Source organism: Colossoma macropomum, unplaced genomic scaffold (assembly GCF_904425465.1).
Source record: "Colossoma macropomum unplaced genomic scaffold, Colossoma_macropomum, whole genome shotgun sequence".
Classification (NCBI taxonomy): domain Eukaryota; kingdom Metazoa; phylum Chordata; class Actinopteri; order Characiformes; family Serrasalmidae; genus Colossoma; species Colossoma macropomum.
The window spans coordinates 29,622,895-29,638,256 of NW_023494789.1; the positions used below are offsets into that span (position 1 = coordinate 29,622,895).

The following is a 15,362-nucleotide window of genomic DNA, read 5'->3' on the forward strand; positions in this document are numbered from 1 at the left end:
GATGTTAGAGGCCACACAATTAATAACTAAATACATTTATGGAGGCTTTTTCAAACATAAAGTTAGGCAATGAAGGATTTAAAAAAATAATAAGTTGTGATCATTATTGATGAATACTTAACATGCGCTAAGTTATTGTCCAAATAAAAAAAAAGGGCTATTTTTAAACATAAAAATGAAAAAAAGACTGCATTTTACTACTTTGGTCATTTGTATTCAGTGTTTTTCTACAAATAATTAGGAATTATACCACAATAATAACTTAAAAAATATAATCAAATCATAGTTCAAAATTTTAGGTCTTGTATCATCTCCAGAAGAATTTTATCAGCTGTAACATTGAATCAAACGGTTTTACACCTCCAGACATAATGTAAGGTTTGTAATTGCATGCTTTTGCTATATAAACATATTTGACAGACATTATTTCTAAAATCATTCAAATAGGGAAGGTTTTTCGGGTATATCGTGGTAAGTAGTGTGTTCAGTTCCATTCCGTTGCCAGTAGGGGGAGCTGCAGACTGTGAGAGATGATAACCTACCTGCAGACTCCACAGCTGAGTGTTCCTTGTCCTTTACAGACTTCTGAATTCTCCTGCTTGTCCTTACAATTACAATCGCACAGCGTCTCCACTGTCACCTTCAGGACCTCCTTGATGCCGTGCATTCGAATCTCAAATATCTCAGGCTTCTTCAGACACTCTGACGCGTTCAGACGGACTTTGAACTCCACCTGCAACGAACGAAATAACATTCAGGACACCTAACGCAAACGTTAAAGTGAATAGTTGAGTCTAGAACATTCAATTCCAGCTGTTGTGAGATTTGCAACAATGACTGAATGCAAAGAAATTTCCAAAGTTTCTCCTGTTGCCTCAAACTGTTGTTCAGCCACCCTATTTCAGGATCAGAATCACAATGTTTAAATACCAGGTGTACAAGGAATTTCTTTTGGGGTGGGTGTCAACATAAAAGATACGTTCAATAAATGAAATATAAAAAAAGATACTCTATATAAACATAAAATAGACAGTACACAAACAAACCGCAAGTAAAAGGATGAGAGATTAGAGATGTTTTGTCTCTGAAGTTTCTAAGTTGGCCTACTAACTTTCTTATGTGGTGTTTATCACTGTTTGGAATGAAGTTATCTATAAGCACGGACAAAAGTGCATCACCTATTTAAAAACTGTACCTGCAGCCATTTTGAAGCTGGACATTTGGGGGTATATTCGTTCATTTTTACAGATAACCTTCTTCAAGACAGCTGCTATTACTGTTTTTTGCTATGTACTTTTGTGTATGACAAAAATCCCACCCTCTTTATCTTCTCTGCTGATCATCAGCGAAATCAAATCTGGACCCACTTACTAACTGGCCATGGTCTAATTCATTCTTAAAGTTTATTTATACGACCACCTCTTATTATTATTAGTTATTCCACCAGATAATATATTGTGGTTGTAGGGAGAGCAGTCCCTCAGGCAAAATGGGGCAAAATGCAATGGCCTCAGGAATATTATTTAGAGTTTTACAATATTATTCACTAGAGTGTCACTGACTAGCTAGCATTAGTGTTACAGCAATCAAGAGCTGGAATTAGGCAATTTAGCCATCTTGCTGGAGGTGAGTTTGTATGTAACTTTTGCAGTTTGGCAGAGTTACATCCACATCTTTATATATAAATATTTTCAAATATAATATTTTTGGTGTGGCAAGATTTTTTTTGTTTGTGCTATAAAAACTGTCCGCTGTTCCAGTTCATTTCCCCTAACTGTGTGTAGTTCGTCATCATCCTGTATATGCTACGCTCGCTTAATGTTTTATCTAAACAGTACATGGACATTGTTCTTAAAGGGGGTTTCCCCAGTTTTTCCCTTAATAATAACAGCGTGCAATACAGTGTCAGAAACCACACAACAAAGCCCAAAGAAGCAAACTTGAGACATTGAACATGTCTTAGATGATCAACTGCACTTTTGGGTAAAGACAACATTGTGAACATTGATTTTTGGTCAAACTATTGCTTTAAGCTGCGGAAAACTGTGAGTAGCCTCAGTTGTAGCCTGTGTTGCTACTGTTGCTGCTGCTGCTGCTGCTGATGATGAAGGTGACAGTGACAGAGCTGACCTTTTCGTTGACCTTGATGCCAGTACACTCTCCCTTATGCTGCCACTCACTGGGTACTCCAGGGCTACAGTAGGACATGTAGGAGATATGCAGGCCAGCAGGGGTGCGGTCCTGTTCCAGGTGCAGAGTGGACGTTAGGTTCTGCAGACAGTACACACACATTCAGAATGTGCATATGACCTTTGACTTCATTTCTGATACTTGAATAAATATAACTGTATGACATTACATACATACCATAGGTAATATATACAATTGTATGCAAACATTTGGGTGCCCCTGGTCAAATTACATGTTTTGTTGATTTTCCATGTGAAAATAAGTTAACACATCCTCTACAGAGAACACACATTTAAATGCACAAATATTGTTTATTTACTGAAATTTCACATATAGAGAAAAGTGAAACATAAAATGTGGCCTGTGCAGAAGATATGGCACATTTTCTATGTTATATTTTGTTTTTTCTATAAATTGTGCACTGACATTAGCAGAAAAATGTCATATTCATGCATTTTATCTATACAGGATGTGTTAATTCATTTTAAAACAGAGGTGTTTATGCTTTGGCATATGACTCTATGACTATTTTTACTTGTGAAAAACTACATAAATAAAAGTTATTTCTAATTTACTCTAACAAATCATTTACTACTGCTTAATTACAACACGAAAAAATCCAAAGCAGTATGTGCATGTGTCATTGTGTGTTTACTCAGAAGAGGACATTAAATGTCTAAAGATCAGTGAACCACATCACTTACACAGATGTACACACACATATAGTCATAGTTTCAGTTCATTTTTTAGAACGGTCTGGTGATGTGGATGATGGGGATCATGGGGAGGAAGTGACTAAGAGGTTGTGTAAACTGTCTATTTCTCAATTCTCATGAACAGATGGGAATGAACCATTCTTGTGTTCACAGGTATTCAAATTTGCTTTAAAACAGGATTTTCACTGGGCCGGTAGTCAAATCAACAGGCTAGCCTAAAACACATCTATTGTTTAGTGCCGTTCACAGTCAAAACCACCAAGCTCGTAAAAATGACAAAACCAACAGCATATTTTACAAGAAACTGCCTGAATGAGGATAATCGTCTCAGACAAAGAGTGGTGAGCTGAACATTAGTCCACTGCAGCTGTTCAGAAAACAAGGGCACAGTACAGGCTAACCTAAGACTAATACTAATTACTAATTTCTCTACACTTTTCAGTTGCAGCACATTTCTGGTGATTTTCACAGTTCTAAGCCAAAACAATGAAAGACGTTTCTTTACTGTGATAATATTTGGAAAAATAGTCACAAACACTTTTAAATGTGCAATTTAAAAAATGGATATTTTTTTTAAATAAATTTATAAATAAATAAATTTAAAAAATTTCTTTAAACTCTCAACAACAGCTATGATAATGGTTCCTTTACTTGCCTGCCACTAGCAGTGTTTTGTTTGAGGAAGGATGCAGTCATTGAATGCACCAGCACTGTTGTGAAAGTGTGTTTCCTGCAGTGGTACTAGAAAGACCCACCTTCTGTTAAGCTTCAATTCATAGATTGACCCTGACATTCTCCTGTAGCCTTTCCTGATATAATACAGAATTCTTAGTACCATCAAATGATGGCAAGCCATCTTGGTCCCAGTAGCAGTAAAACTGCCCCAAACCGTGGTACTGCCACCACCATGTTTCACAGTTGGAATGAAGTTCTTATGCTGGCATGCAGTGTCCAGTTTTCACAAGACAAAAAACATTTCTCATGTAAAGTTCTATTTCTGCCTAATCTTTCCACATAACATTCTTCCAGTAGTCTTTGGGCTCATCTAGGTGACCTTCAGTAAATGTTAAACAAGCACCAATGTTCTTGCTGGTGAGTAGTGGCTTCCTCCTTGTTATCATTTTATGCATACTTTTCCTTTTCAGTGTTTTACTGATGGTAAAGTAATTAATTAACACTGACATTAGCCAGCACAAGAGAGACCAGTGGATCCTTAGACACTACCCTGGGGTTCTTTGTGATCTCCCAGAATATGCCTCACTCTTAGAGTGATATTTGTTGGACAACCACTGCTGAGAAGGGTAACAGTGTTATTGTATTTTCTCCTTTTACTGTACACTGTCTGACAGTGGATTGGTCAAGCCCAATTTGACAGCGACAGTTTTATAAAGTGGACAGGTCACCCATACTCACACTTGATTGTCATACAATTCATTCCTAACCTCCTGACAATAATTATGGCCTATATTGAACTGATAATTCTAGAGGTTCACATTCTTCTGCAAACAAAGACATTTAATGTTGAATCACATTGTTCAGTAAATTAATGAAAAATATAAAGTGCTTTGCGAAAGTATTCAGCCCCCTTAAAAGTTATCAGATTTATATGTATTACAAATGACACTTTCATGTTTTGTGCCATCATATTTTATTTTAATCAGAATCTCTATATTTCACCAAGTATGTTATACATACAAGGAATTTGTCTTGATAAGTGCACACACTGAAGGCCTGAAGTCCACCACCATCTCTACAGTCCTTTGTATATTGAGCAGCATGTGGTTGCTGCTGCACCAGGAGAACAGCTGCTTGACTTCCTTTCTGTAGGTAGATTCTTCCCTGTTGGTTATGAGGCCCACCACAGTGGTGTCATTTGAAAAATTAAGGATCTTCACAGCTGGGCTGAGACACAGTCAGAGACTGAAGAGAAGGGGTGAGAGCACACAACCTTGTGGTACACCAGTACTGAGGATCTGACTTGTGCTTTCCTAGATGCACCCACTAGCATGGGTTCCAGGACTGTTGAGATGCTGTAGCTTGAGGTGCAGGGTCAAGTTGACTGTGTCATCGACAGACCTGTTAGCTCTGTACGTGAAATGCAAAGGATCCAACAGAGGGCTGGTAATGGCCTTCAGGTTAGCTAGGACCAGGCGTTTAAAGACTTTCATGACTACAGAGGTCAGGGCTACTAGCCTGCAGTCATTTAGTTCAGTAATGTTTGTTTTTTTGGAGACAGGAATTATGGTAGATGTCTTGAAGCACATGGGAACAGAGCAAAGTTCCAGTGATCTGTCGAAGATGGTGGTGAAAGCTGGCAGTAGTTGGTCACAGCAGTGCTTTACGGGTGGATGGAGAGACTTCTTCTGGCCCTGGAGCTTTTCTCACCTTCTGTCTCCTGAGGAGGGCAAGGGACTGGCAGACAGAGACTGAAGATTGTCCTTTGTGTGTTCAAATCTGCAGAACAGCTCTTTGTAGAGAATTCTGTCCCTACTCTGGAATGCTGCCTCCTTTTTCTGCTGAAGCTGTCTGAGTTCAGTTGAAAACAATGGTTTGGCAGAATGTAAACAGCAACCAAAATGAAAGAAGAAAACTCTCTAGGAGAGGAGGATGGTTTGCAGTTAATGAAAAGTGACTCTAGATGAGGAGTGCATTTTAATAGTATGGTGACGTCCGTACACCAGCGTTCGTGGTGCAAAAGCAGATTCCTCCTCTTCTGGTCCTGCCAGCTCCGTGTCTCTGTCCGCTCTACAAACCTGGAAGCCAGTTAGGTGCAGCGTGCTGTCCGGGGTCAGCTCAGAGAGCCAGGTCTCCATGAAGCAGACGGCAGATGTTTTTGAAAAGTCCTTGCTGGTTTTGTTAAGCCGCAGTAGTTCTCCCAATTTGTTGTGTGGAGATCACAGCTGGTAGAGGAATATAGGTGGTATAGGTGTAGGAAACCCATTACTCCCACCTGCCTCTCAGCCTTACGATTGCGCCGGCCCTTCTGCCTCTCTTGCGCTTCATCGCCAGTTTGAGCAGTGCACCCGTTATAAGGACACACAAATGGAGGGTGCAAAATACAAAGAGACACTGCAAGACAAGATGCTTCACTCTGCTAAGGAACTAAAGCTTGAGCGAAACTTCACCTTTCAGCAGAACATTGATCCCGAGCACAAGGCCAAAGCAACAAAGAAGTGGAAAAGGTGAGTATTCTACAATGGCCAAGTCAAAGACCAGATCTCAGTCCAATCAAGAAGCTGTGGCACTATTTGAAAATTGCGATCCATAAACATCATCCAACCAATCTGAACAACCTGGAGCAAATCTGCCTGGAAGAATGGCTGAAACTCTCTTCCAAACAGTGCACAAAGCTGGTAGAAATTCACACTAACAGGCATAAACCTGTTTTTGTAAAAAAAAAAACTAGTTCCACCAAGTACTAGTCTAAAGGGTTGAATACTTATGCAAGCAGCATTTTACAGTTTTTAATATATTTTTAATCTGCTTACAAATAACTAATTTAGACTCCCGTACTTTAAGAACATATCGGTTTACAACAATAATACTAGCTAGAATAATCTGTGTAAGTGTCATTTGTAATCCAGTCAATTCTGATGACTTTTAAGTGGGCTGAGTACTTTTGCAAGGCATTGTAATTGTTTATTTATTGGTTCTCTTTGTCTATCACAGGTGGGAACAACTCACTATGTTGTAAGTAACAAGTCTTCACACTCAAGTCCCAAGTCAAGACCTAATCTTTGAGTCCTAAACAAGTCAGTATGCATTCTTCAGTTAATTTAAGGCCATAACACTGAATAATGGTACTATAGCCTTTTAATGACAGCACGTTAGTAGTGTATGGCTGTATACAATTTTTTTTAACCTTTCTGACTAAAATACAAAATCCATGGTACATAGATAACAATGACAGGCATACGGGCATACACAAACTGTAGTGCACTACATATGAAAAGAATTTTAAAAGTACTACTGAAAAAAACCTTTGAAGATTATTTTTGATGATTTTTGGGAACAATGGGCACATATGATTAAAATAAAAAAAAATAGCTCAGCCAACTAAAAACAACCGCTAGTTTGAATTCACATGAAACCAAAATGACCGAGGTGAACAACGTTTACAGAAAAGACAGAAAAATGATGGTGAATGTACGAAGCTGAAGTTAACTTTTTTTCACCAGCAGCTTCTCATTTGAATTTTCCATTCCACCTTAAATGGTGCAGCAGTTACGTTCTGGTGCCTCACTGCTGCACTATTTAAGGTGGAACAGAAAATTCAAATATGAAACTAAAAAGTCAACTTCAGCCTCATGGTGAATGTTGCACTTTTTTAACCTGCAGAAGCTGTTAAAATCTGTCAGAAAGAGAGCTGTGTCTCTTTTGTTTTGCTACCATGAGGAAAATGGTCAGTTCGCCTGGTAAGTTTATCCAGTAAGAGTTAAAGTGCTGAGCGAGGGCTCACTGGTGCTCTTGATGCTTCGCTTGTTTCCAGCTTATGGAGGCAAACTTGAGCTCAAACGCTTCTTTTGTCTTCCAAAACAAAAAATAAACCAAGTATAAACACAATAACAGACATCTGACAATGTTGCTGTTTATTCAGTTTATGGAAGGAAACGAATCCATTCACCTGAAAAAAAATCGACTGTGAAGAGTCCCGTCTGCAGTCAAACTCTCTCCATGTTTCTTCCACTTTGAGTCTCGAGTCTTTCCGTGTCTTGACACTCAAGTCCAGGTCAGAGTCCGAATCACTGGTGTTAAAGTCAGGTCTCAAGTCTTTCTCGATTTTCTCAAATCGAGTCTAAAGTCATCAAATTCATGACTCGATTTGGACTCGAGTCCAAGTCATATGACTCAAATCCACACCTCTGTTGTCTATTGTTATGACTTAAATGAACAGTAGATCACATTTTAAGTGAAACTAATGCAAAAATTCATGGAATTGTAAAGGGTTCTAAAACTCTGTAGCACTGTTTGAATGTAGGAGATGAAAAATACTGCATGGCTGGTAGGATTGCTTGCCAAAGGTGCTTACTGACACTGACCACACACAGAGTCTATTGTAATGGGTAAAGTGGCTGGTAAAGCACACTAGGTAACAATGTTGTTCTCCACATGAAAGGCTGGTGCTTGAACCGGCTTTGCCATGCTATTAAGAGCTCTTGAGCAAGATACCTAATACTAAAAGACTGCCAAATAATGTAATTGTAAATGGTCTCAGCACAGAGAACCTGATGTCACTGTAGTCTTGAAAGGAAAGGCTTAAATTTAGAACCAGAATGTCTGGAGACATCCATTAGAAAATTGAGCTACATGCTAACAAGCTGGGTGTGGAATATCTAAACCAATTCAATGTTGTGAATTTGTTAATATACAAGAAAATATAAGATTTTTAACACAAAAGTGTGTTTTTTTTATTTTGACAGTTGCACAAGATTGTTTAATATGAAGAAAGCTGCAGTTGTGCAGTCTGCTCTATTTCATCACAGCCGTGTTTATGAAGCAGGGGCTTCGCACTGCTCCTCTTTCATCCCTTATTGCTCGCTAGCAGCTCAACACAGTCACGACATTTCACAAACAGAGAGCCAACAGTGTCCCAGATAATCTGATGACAGAGTTACATGGAAAAGCATTTTATTTTATAGATAATATGACATTATAGGCATCTATAGACACTAGACTTTTGACTTTAATCAAAAAGGAATGGAAAGGGGTATGGCAGTTTTTCAAAAGGGATGACTTTGTCTTATTTTTTAGTTCCAGAGTTTTGTTCCAGCCCTAATGTAACCAATTAGGTGGTAAATGCAGGGTGGTAAATGTCCAGGAATTGGACTGGATATCCCTAGGACAGGACAGTACTGCAGTAAAGAGAAGGCTCAGTACACTGAAATTCAGAAATTTTGTACTCACCCCGTAGGCATCAGCGATAAGCCGGACCACATTACTGGAGTCCTTCTTCAGCTCAGCAACCACTGACTGAGGAATTAATGCACTCAGTGCCTGTATTTGTGTGTGTGAGAGCAAGAGAATGAGAGAAAGAGAGAGAGTGTAAGAGAAATGAAGAAAGATGAAATTTTAACTGTTGAAAATACTGAAAAATCTCAGACAATATATATGATTAGCATCTTGAACAGATTTGACCTCATAAGCTGGAACACTGTCTTTCGTCACAGCAAATATCAGCTGAATGCTGTTAGCTTGAAGAACTCGTGAGAGATGGCCTATTGATGGATAATCCTGAAACACACACAATTCATTTCTATTTAGTGTGCCAATAGCTGAACAATAAACTTGACATTCAGTGGGTTATGTAAATGTAGTAATTTATGTGATACTCACAAAAACTGTGCCATCATAGAAACCATAACTACTAAGGTGACACTGTCCATCATGTGGCTGAAAGATGCCAGCGAGCCGTCCATCTCCTGCAATGTGGAACGTGTCATCAGATGTGTAGACCAGAATCCGTGTCACATCCCTCCATCCGATCTCTTTCTGTACACATACAGAAGGGAAAAGTGCTTAAAAAGAGTCTTAACAAAAATGCAGATGAATGAGACTTCTGTTAAATTCATCATATGAAACCGCCAAAAAAGTTTTGTGTTCCTTTTGAAGACTCTTTCAACTCAAACATGAAAAAATATGAGATTCATCTACTTAGGGAAGGGGTCCAAAGCACAACTGACGTTCCTTTCTTACTGTTGCACGCAATTATACATTTCCACCAGAGACGCCAAATCCCCAAAGCTTACATAGGATAGCTATAAACTTTAAAACTTTGAAAACTTGATGCAAGGTGCAATTAAGAAGAAATTTCATGATTAAAAAAATTAATTGGAGCACACTTTAGAAATGTTGCCTAGTTACATAAGATAAATTGATTCAGTATTTTTTTCAGGATTTTTCATGGAAATCCACAATGTGCCCGGACAGGCATTGGCCCGTATTGACACCAGTACTATTATTTTATTATTCTGCCTCCAATATATCAAATATAATATCAAATAGAATTTGTTAAATGGAAGCTAAGTATTATCTATTGTAGAATGCTCCTTACCTGGCATACAGCGGCCTGCATGATGGCGTCCAGGCCAGCTTCAGGTGAGTCCAGGTTACCAGATATCTTTTGCGCACTGACATTTTTCTTGAACTCTCTGGCATCGCCTGTCAGTGGAAGAACATTCTTGAAGGTGAAGGCAGGCTCGCAGGTGTCCAAGCGGTTGGGGCAGGGGTTCTGATGCCTTGACTTCACTTGGCTAACGTACGGCAACTTGTCCTTGTCCACGAACGAGCCAAAACCTAAAACATAGAGAAGGAATATAGAGAGGTACGTAGACGTTCATGTACAGTGTACTTCATAAGTAATTGGACAGAATATCAGCTTTCAATTTAGGGTCTGTATATGTGTATAAGGTGAATCATGTAGGAATTACAGCTGTTGTAAAATAGGCTCCCTCATTTCAGGTGAAAGTTGGCTGCTCAATTGTTTCCTGTGTAACGTTGCATCATTCTTGATCCATATAGTTGCAATGGTTGGTGTAAGTGTGTTACACACAAGAGGGGTTCGGTTCATCACCCAGGCAAGAACACCACGATACACCAATAAAAGTCTTTAAGCAAGACTCCTGTACATTCATCTATCTCTGTAACGTTATTGCAACCCTAATTCCAAAAAAAGTTGGGACGCTGTGTAAAATATAAATGAATGTAAATAAAACAGAATGCAACGATTAATCTAAAATCTAATAGATCCATATTTTATTCACTATAGAACATAGAACACATCAGATGTTGAAAGTGAGACATTTTACTATTTCATGAAATATATTAACTCGTTTAGAACTTGATGGCAGCAACGCATCTCAAAAAAGTTGGGACATGGCCATGTCTACCATTGTGTATCATCCCCTCTTCTTTTAACAACAGTCTGTAAACATCTGGAAGGTGAGGAGACCATTTGCTGGAGTTTTAGGAGAGGAATGTTGTCCCATTCTTTTCTGATGTAGGATTCTAGCTGCTCAACAGTACTGGCTCTTCTTTGCCAGATATTTTGTTTCATGATCCGCCAAACGTTTTCTATTGGTGAAAGGTTTAACTTGCATTTGTGGATTGCATGGCAAACTGTGTTCACAGACAATGATTTCTGGAAGTGTTCCTGAGCTCACGCAGTGATTTCCAGTACAGCATCATGCCTGTTTTTAAAGCAGTGCTGTCTGAGGGTCCAAAGATCATGAGCATCCAATATCGACCATTGGCCTTGTTCCTTGCGTACAGGGATTTCTTCAGATTCTCTAAATCTTTTGATGATATTCACTCACATGACTGGGTATAAAAAGAGCATTTTAGTGAGCAGAGTCTCTGAGAAGCAAATATGGGCAGAGGTTCATCAATCTGCGAAAAACGGCATCTAAAAATTGTAGAAAAATGTTCCTCAACATAAAATTGTGAAGATTTTGGATATCCCACCATATACAGTACATAATATCATCAAAAGATTCAGAGAATCTGGAGAAATCCCTGTACGCAAGGGACAAGGCTAACGGTCAATATTGGATGCTCATGATCTTCGGGCTCTCAGACGGCACTGCGTTAAAACCAGGCATGATTCTGTACTAGAAATGACTGCATGGGCTTCCAGAAACCATTGCCTGTGAACACAGCTCGATGTGAAATCCACTAATGCAAGTTAAAGCTGTATCATGCAAAGAAGAAGCCATATGTCAACACAATCAAGAAACACTGCCATCTTCTCTAGGCCAAAGCTCATTTAAAATGGTCTGAGGCAAAATAGAAAACTCTTCTGTGGCCAGATGAATCAAAATTTAAATAATTTTTGGAAACCATATGTCTTATGGACTCAAAGGAGAGGTACCATCCAGCTTGTAATCAGCAAACAGTTGAAAAGTCTGCACCTCTGTTGGTATGTGGTTGCATTAGTGCCTATGGTGTGGGCAGCTTACACATCTGGAAAGGCACTATTAATGCTGAACAGTATATAGAGGTTTTAGAACAACATATGCTCCCATCCAGGCAACGTCTGTTTCAGGCAAGGCCTTGCATATTTCAGCAAGACAATGTAAAACTACATACTGCATCCATCACAACAGCATGGCTTTGCAGAAGAAGAGTCCAGGTGCTGAACTGGCCTGCCTGCAGTCCAGACCTTTCACCAATAGAAAACATTTGGTGCATCGTGAAATTAAATATCTGGCAAAGAAGAGCCAGGACTGTTGAGCAGCTAGAATCCTACATCAGAAAAGAATGGGACAACATTCCTCTCCCAGCAACTCCAGCAAATGGTCTCCTCACTTGCCAGACATTCACAGACTGTTGTTAAAAGAAGAGGGGATGCTACACAATGGTAGACATGGCCATGTTCCCAACTTTGTTGAGGTGCGGTGCTGCCATCAAGTTCTAAATGAGTTAATATATTTCATGAAATAGTTAAATGTCTCACTTTCACCATCTGATGTGTTCTATGTTCTATAGTGAATAAAATATGGATCTATTAGATTTTAAAATTATTGCAATCTGTTTTATTTACATTTATTTATATTTTACACAGCGTCCCAACTTTTTTTGGAGTTGGGGTTGAACATTTTACACAGCATCCCAACTTTTTTGGAATTGGGGCTGTACAGTGTAAGTCTATCTGGTCTTCCAAATGTGTAAATGTAAATGCAGTTCATGCACAAGAAACTTTAAAAGTTTACAGTTGATTTCCGGTGTAGCACTAGCATATGAAGCTGGAAGATCATAATAGTGAAAGTCTCAAAAATACTTTGAATCATGAAGAAATAAAAGAAGACATGAAGAATCAAGATATATAGTGAAAGACTGGTGTAGGCAAAGATAGTGAAAGAGAATCACAGAATGACCTTAGTGCAGAGGTGCCCAATCCTGGTTTTAGAGACCTACCAGCTCCAACCCTAATCCAACACACTTGATCCAGCATCCAGGTCACTTAATGAAGGCTTTCAGGAGCTTCTGAATATTAGAGCCAGATGCTGTGGATCTAAGCTCTCCAGGGTGGTAGATCTCTAGGACTAAGACTGGGCACCCATGCTTTACAGGATTTATTACAAGATGCACAACACTCAAAAACAGAAAGGACAGGTTATACATTGCTGAAAAGCACCTAAAAAAGCATGTAAAGTTCTGAAGCAAATGAGAGCAAATGTATGGCTTACGGCTTTGGATATCACCAAGTCGACTAATCATTCAAGACTGATAATAGCTACTGTGTGTAGACAAAACAGCATGCATACTGAATTATTGCACTTGTTACATGAGCTTGTTTTTAAATGTTTGGATTTTAAAAGTTTGGATTCAAACATTGATGCAGTACATGCATACTATTCATTATACATGATGTCATTAATAATCTCACCAATACGGACACTCTGGGTGACCTTCTGCAGCTCTTTTAAAATGTCCTGGCCCAAATTTTTAATATTCTCTAGATCATCCTTCATGGAGTAGCTCAGGTCCATCAAGTAGTACAGGTCTATGGGGTAACCTTCAGCCCTCTGAAATTCCACCTTGAATTCCTGTGGCACACCTGCCCACAGGAAAAAGAAAATAAAACAGGGCAGATGAGGATGAATGCCAGGATAATGCTGTGTAATATATGTAGACCACACATTTGGGGCTCACCAATTCTGAGCTTGATTTCGATGCCCTGCGGTTTGAGTTGGACCACATCTTCTATTTTGCTGTTAAGGTTGTTGTTCTTCGTGATAAACACGCTTGCAACAGGGTTAACTACATCTCTGCATTCCCTGTTCTTCAGTGACTCAAAAGAGTCGCACCTGCGCTCAGTAGACTCTCCCTGCTTCAGGAAGTCCTACAACACCAAGAAATCTCTTTTAGAAAGTTTGAAGACATTAACCAGGTGGTTGCTGGCATTCCGGACGGTGATAAACATGTGTAGGTACTGTGTGGTGTGAAATATATTTCCTATTCTAACATTTCCACATGCATAAACACTTGCAAATTTATTTATATGAGATTTAGAACTGGGTGGAGGCATACAGTGAAAGTAATCTCCAATAGCAGTACTGTTTGAACTCGATGGCTGTTCTAGACTGCTTTTGGGACAAATGGTACAAAAAACTTGGGACAGTATGTGAAATGCATATAAAAACAGAAAGCAGTATTTAATAAATTCTCTTTAACATTTTTAAAATTTAAAATAGTTGAAAAATAAATATTTAATGTTTTGACCTTTCCTTTTCACAACTCTTAATAATCATTTGGAGACTGAAGACAAAAAAATGAGTCAGTTTTTACAAAATACAAGCCTTCAACTGGGCAACAACATGGCTCCTTCATTGCTGTGTTTTGCACATATTTTCATTGGGAGACAGGTCTGGACTACAGGCAGGCCAGTCTAGCACCTGCACTCTCTGATTAGGCAAACATGCTATTTAAACAAATGCAGAATGTGTGTTGGTGTTTTCATGTTGGAAAACGCATGGAAGTCTCTGAAAAACATGGCATCTAGAAAGCAGCATATGTTGCTCCAAAATGTGTTTAGCATTAATGGTGCTTCCTTTACAAATGTAAAAGCTACCCACTAATATGCCCCACAACCATGACAGACCCTGACTTTTAAACTTTACGCTGGTAACAATGTGAGTGGTCCTTTTCTTCTTTGGCCCAGATAACACAACATCCTTTATTTCTATAAACAATCTGAAAGGTTGACTCATCAGACCACAATACATGTTTCCACTGTGCATCAGTCCATTTTAGATGAACTCAAACCCAGAAAAGTCAGCAGCATTTCTGGATGTTGCCAACCTATGTTTTCCACTGTGGATAGTACAGTCGTAACTTGCATTTATGGATGCAGTGACAGACAATGATTAATGACAGCAGTTTGACAAAGTATTCCTGAGCATGTTCAGTGATATCCATCACAGAAGCATGCTGGTTTTTAATGCAGTACCATCTGAGGGATTGAAGGTCATGGCCATTCAGTTGTAGTTTTCGGTCTTGTCCTTTACAAACAGAGATTTCTCTAGATTCCCTGAATCTGTTGATGACATAATGCAGTGTAGAAGGTGCAGTGCCTAAAATCCATTATTTTTAAACTGTTGGATTTTATGCTGGTGCATTTTTGGCAAAGTGGCAAGCTTCAACCCATCCTTGCTCACGGACTAGGTCTTTTCTGGGTGCTCATTTTTTACACAAGCATGATTGCATAACCAATTTTTTAAACATTTTACAAAATTCCCAGTTTTAAATTGCCCCTGTCACAACTTTTCTGGAATGTGTTGCAGGCCTCAGTTTCAGAATGAGCTTACAAAAAACAATGAATTTGAAAAGGTAAAACATTACATAGCTTGTCTTTGAACTGTTTTTGTTCAAATACAGGTCACAGTAGATTTAGTAGACTTCTTTTTTTTTCAATAACGATTTTTATTTAATTTTCAATCATAGAAAAGAAAAGAGGAA

At 38.8% G+C, this 15,362-nt stretch overlaps 1 protein-coding gene across 2 annotated transcripts in view; it reads right to left on the reverse strand.

Moving 5' to 3' along the window:
* LOC118808272 (ATP-dependent 6-phosphofructokinase, muscle type-like) overlaps positions 1-15,362 on the reverse strand; it is a 47,691-nt gene that overhangs the window by 5,372 nt on the left and 26,957 nt on the right. For both annotated transcript variants that reach the window (XM_036570822.1, XM_036570820.1), the window contains exons 8-15: positions 13,557-13,746; positions 13,291-13,461; positions 9,958-10,199; positions 9,240-9,395; positions 9,042-9,137; positions 8,811-8,900; positions 2,131-2,271; positions 543-733 (exon numbers count right to left, since the gene is read on the reverse strand). In XM_036570822.1, the coding sequence (XP_036426715.1) occupies positions 543-733; positions 2,131-2,271; positions 8,811-8,900; positions 9,042-9,137; positions 9,240-9,395; positions 9,958-10,199; positions 13,291-13,461; positions 13,557-13,746 (1,277 nt within the window). The remainder of the gene's footprint in view (positions 1-542; positions 734-2,130; positions 2,272-8,810; positions 8,901-9,041; positions 9,138-9,239; positions 9,396-9,957; positions 10,200-13,290; positions 13,462-13,556; positions 13,747-15,362) is intronic.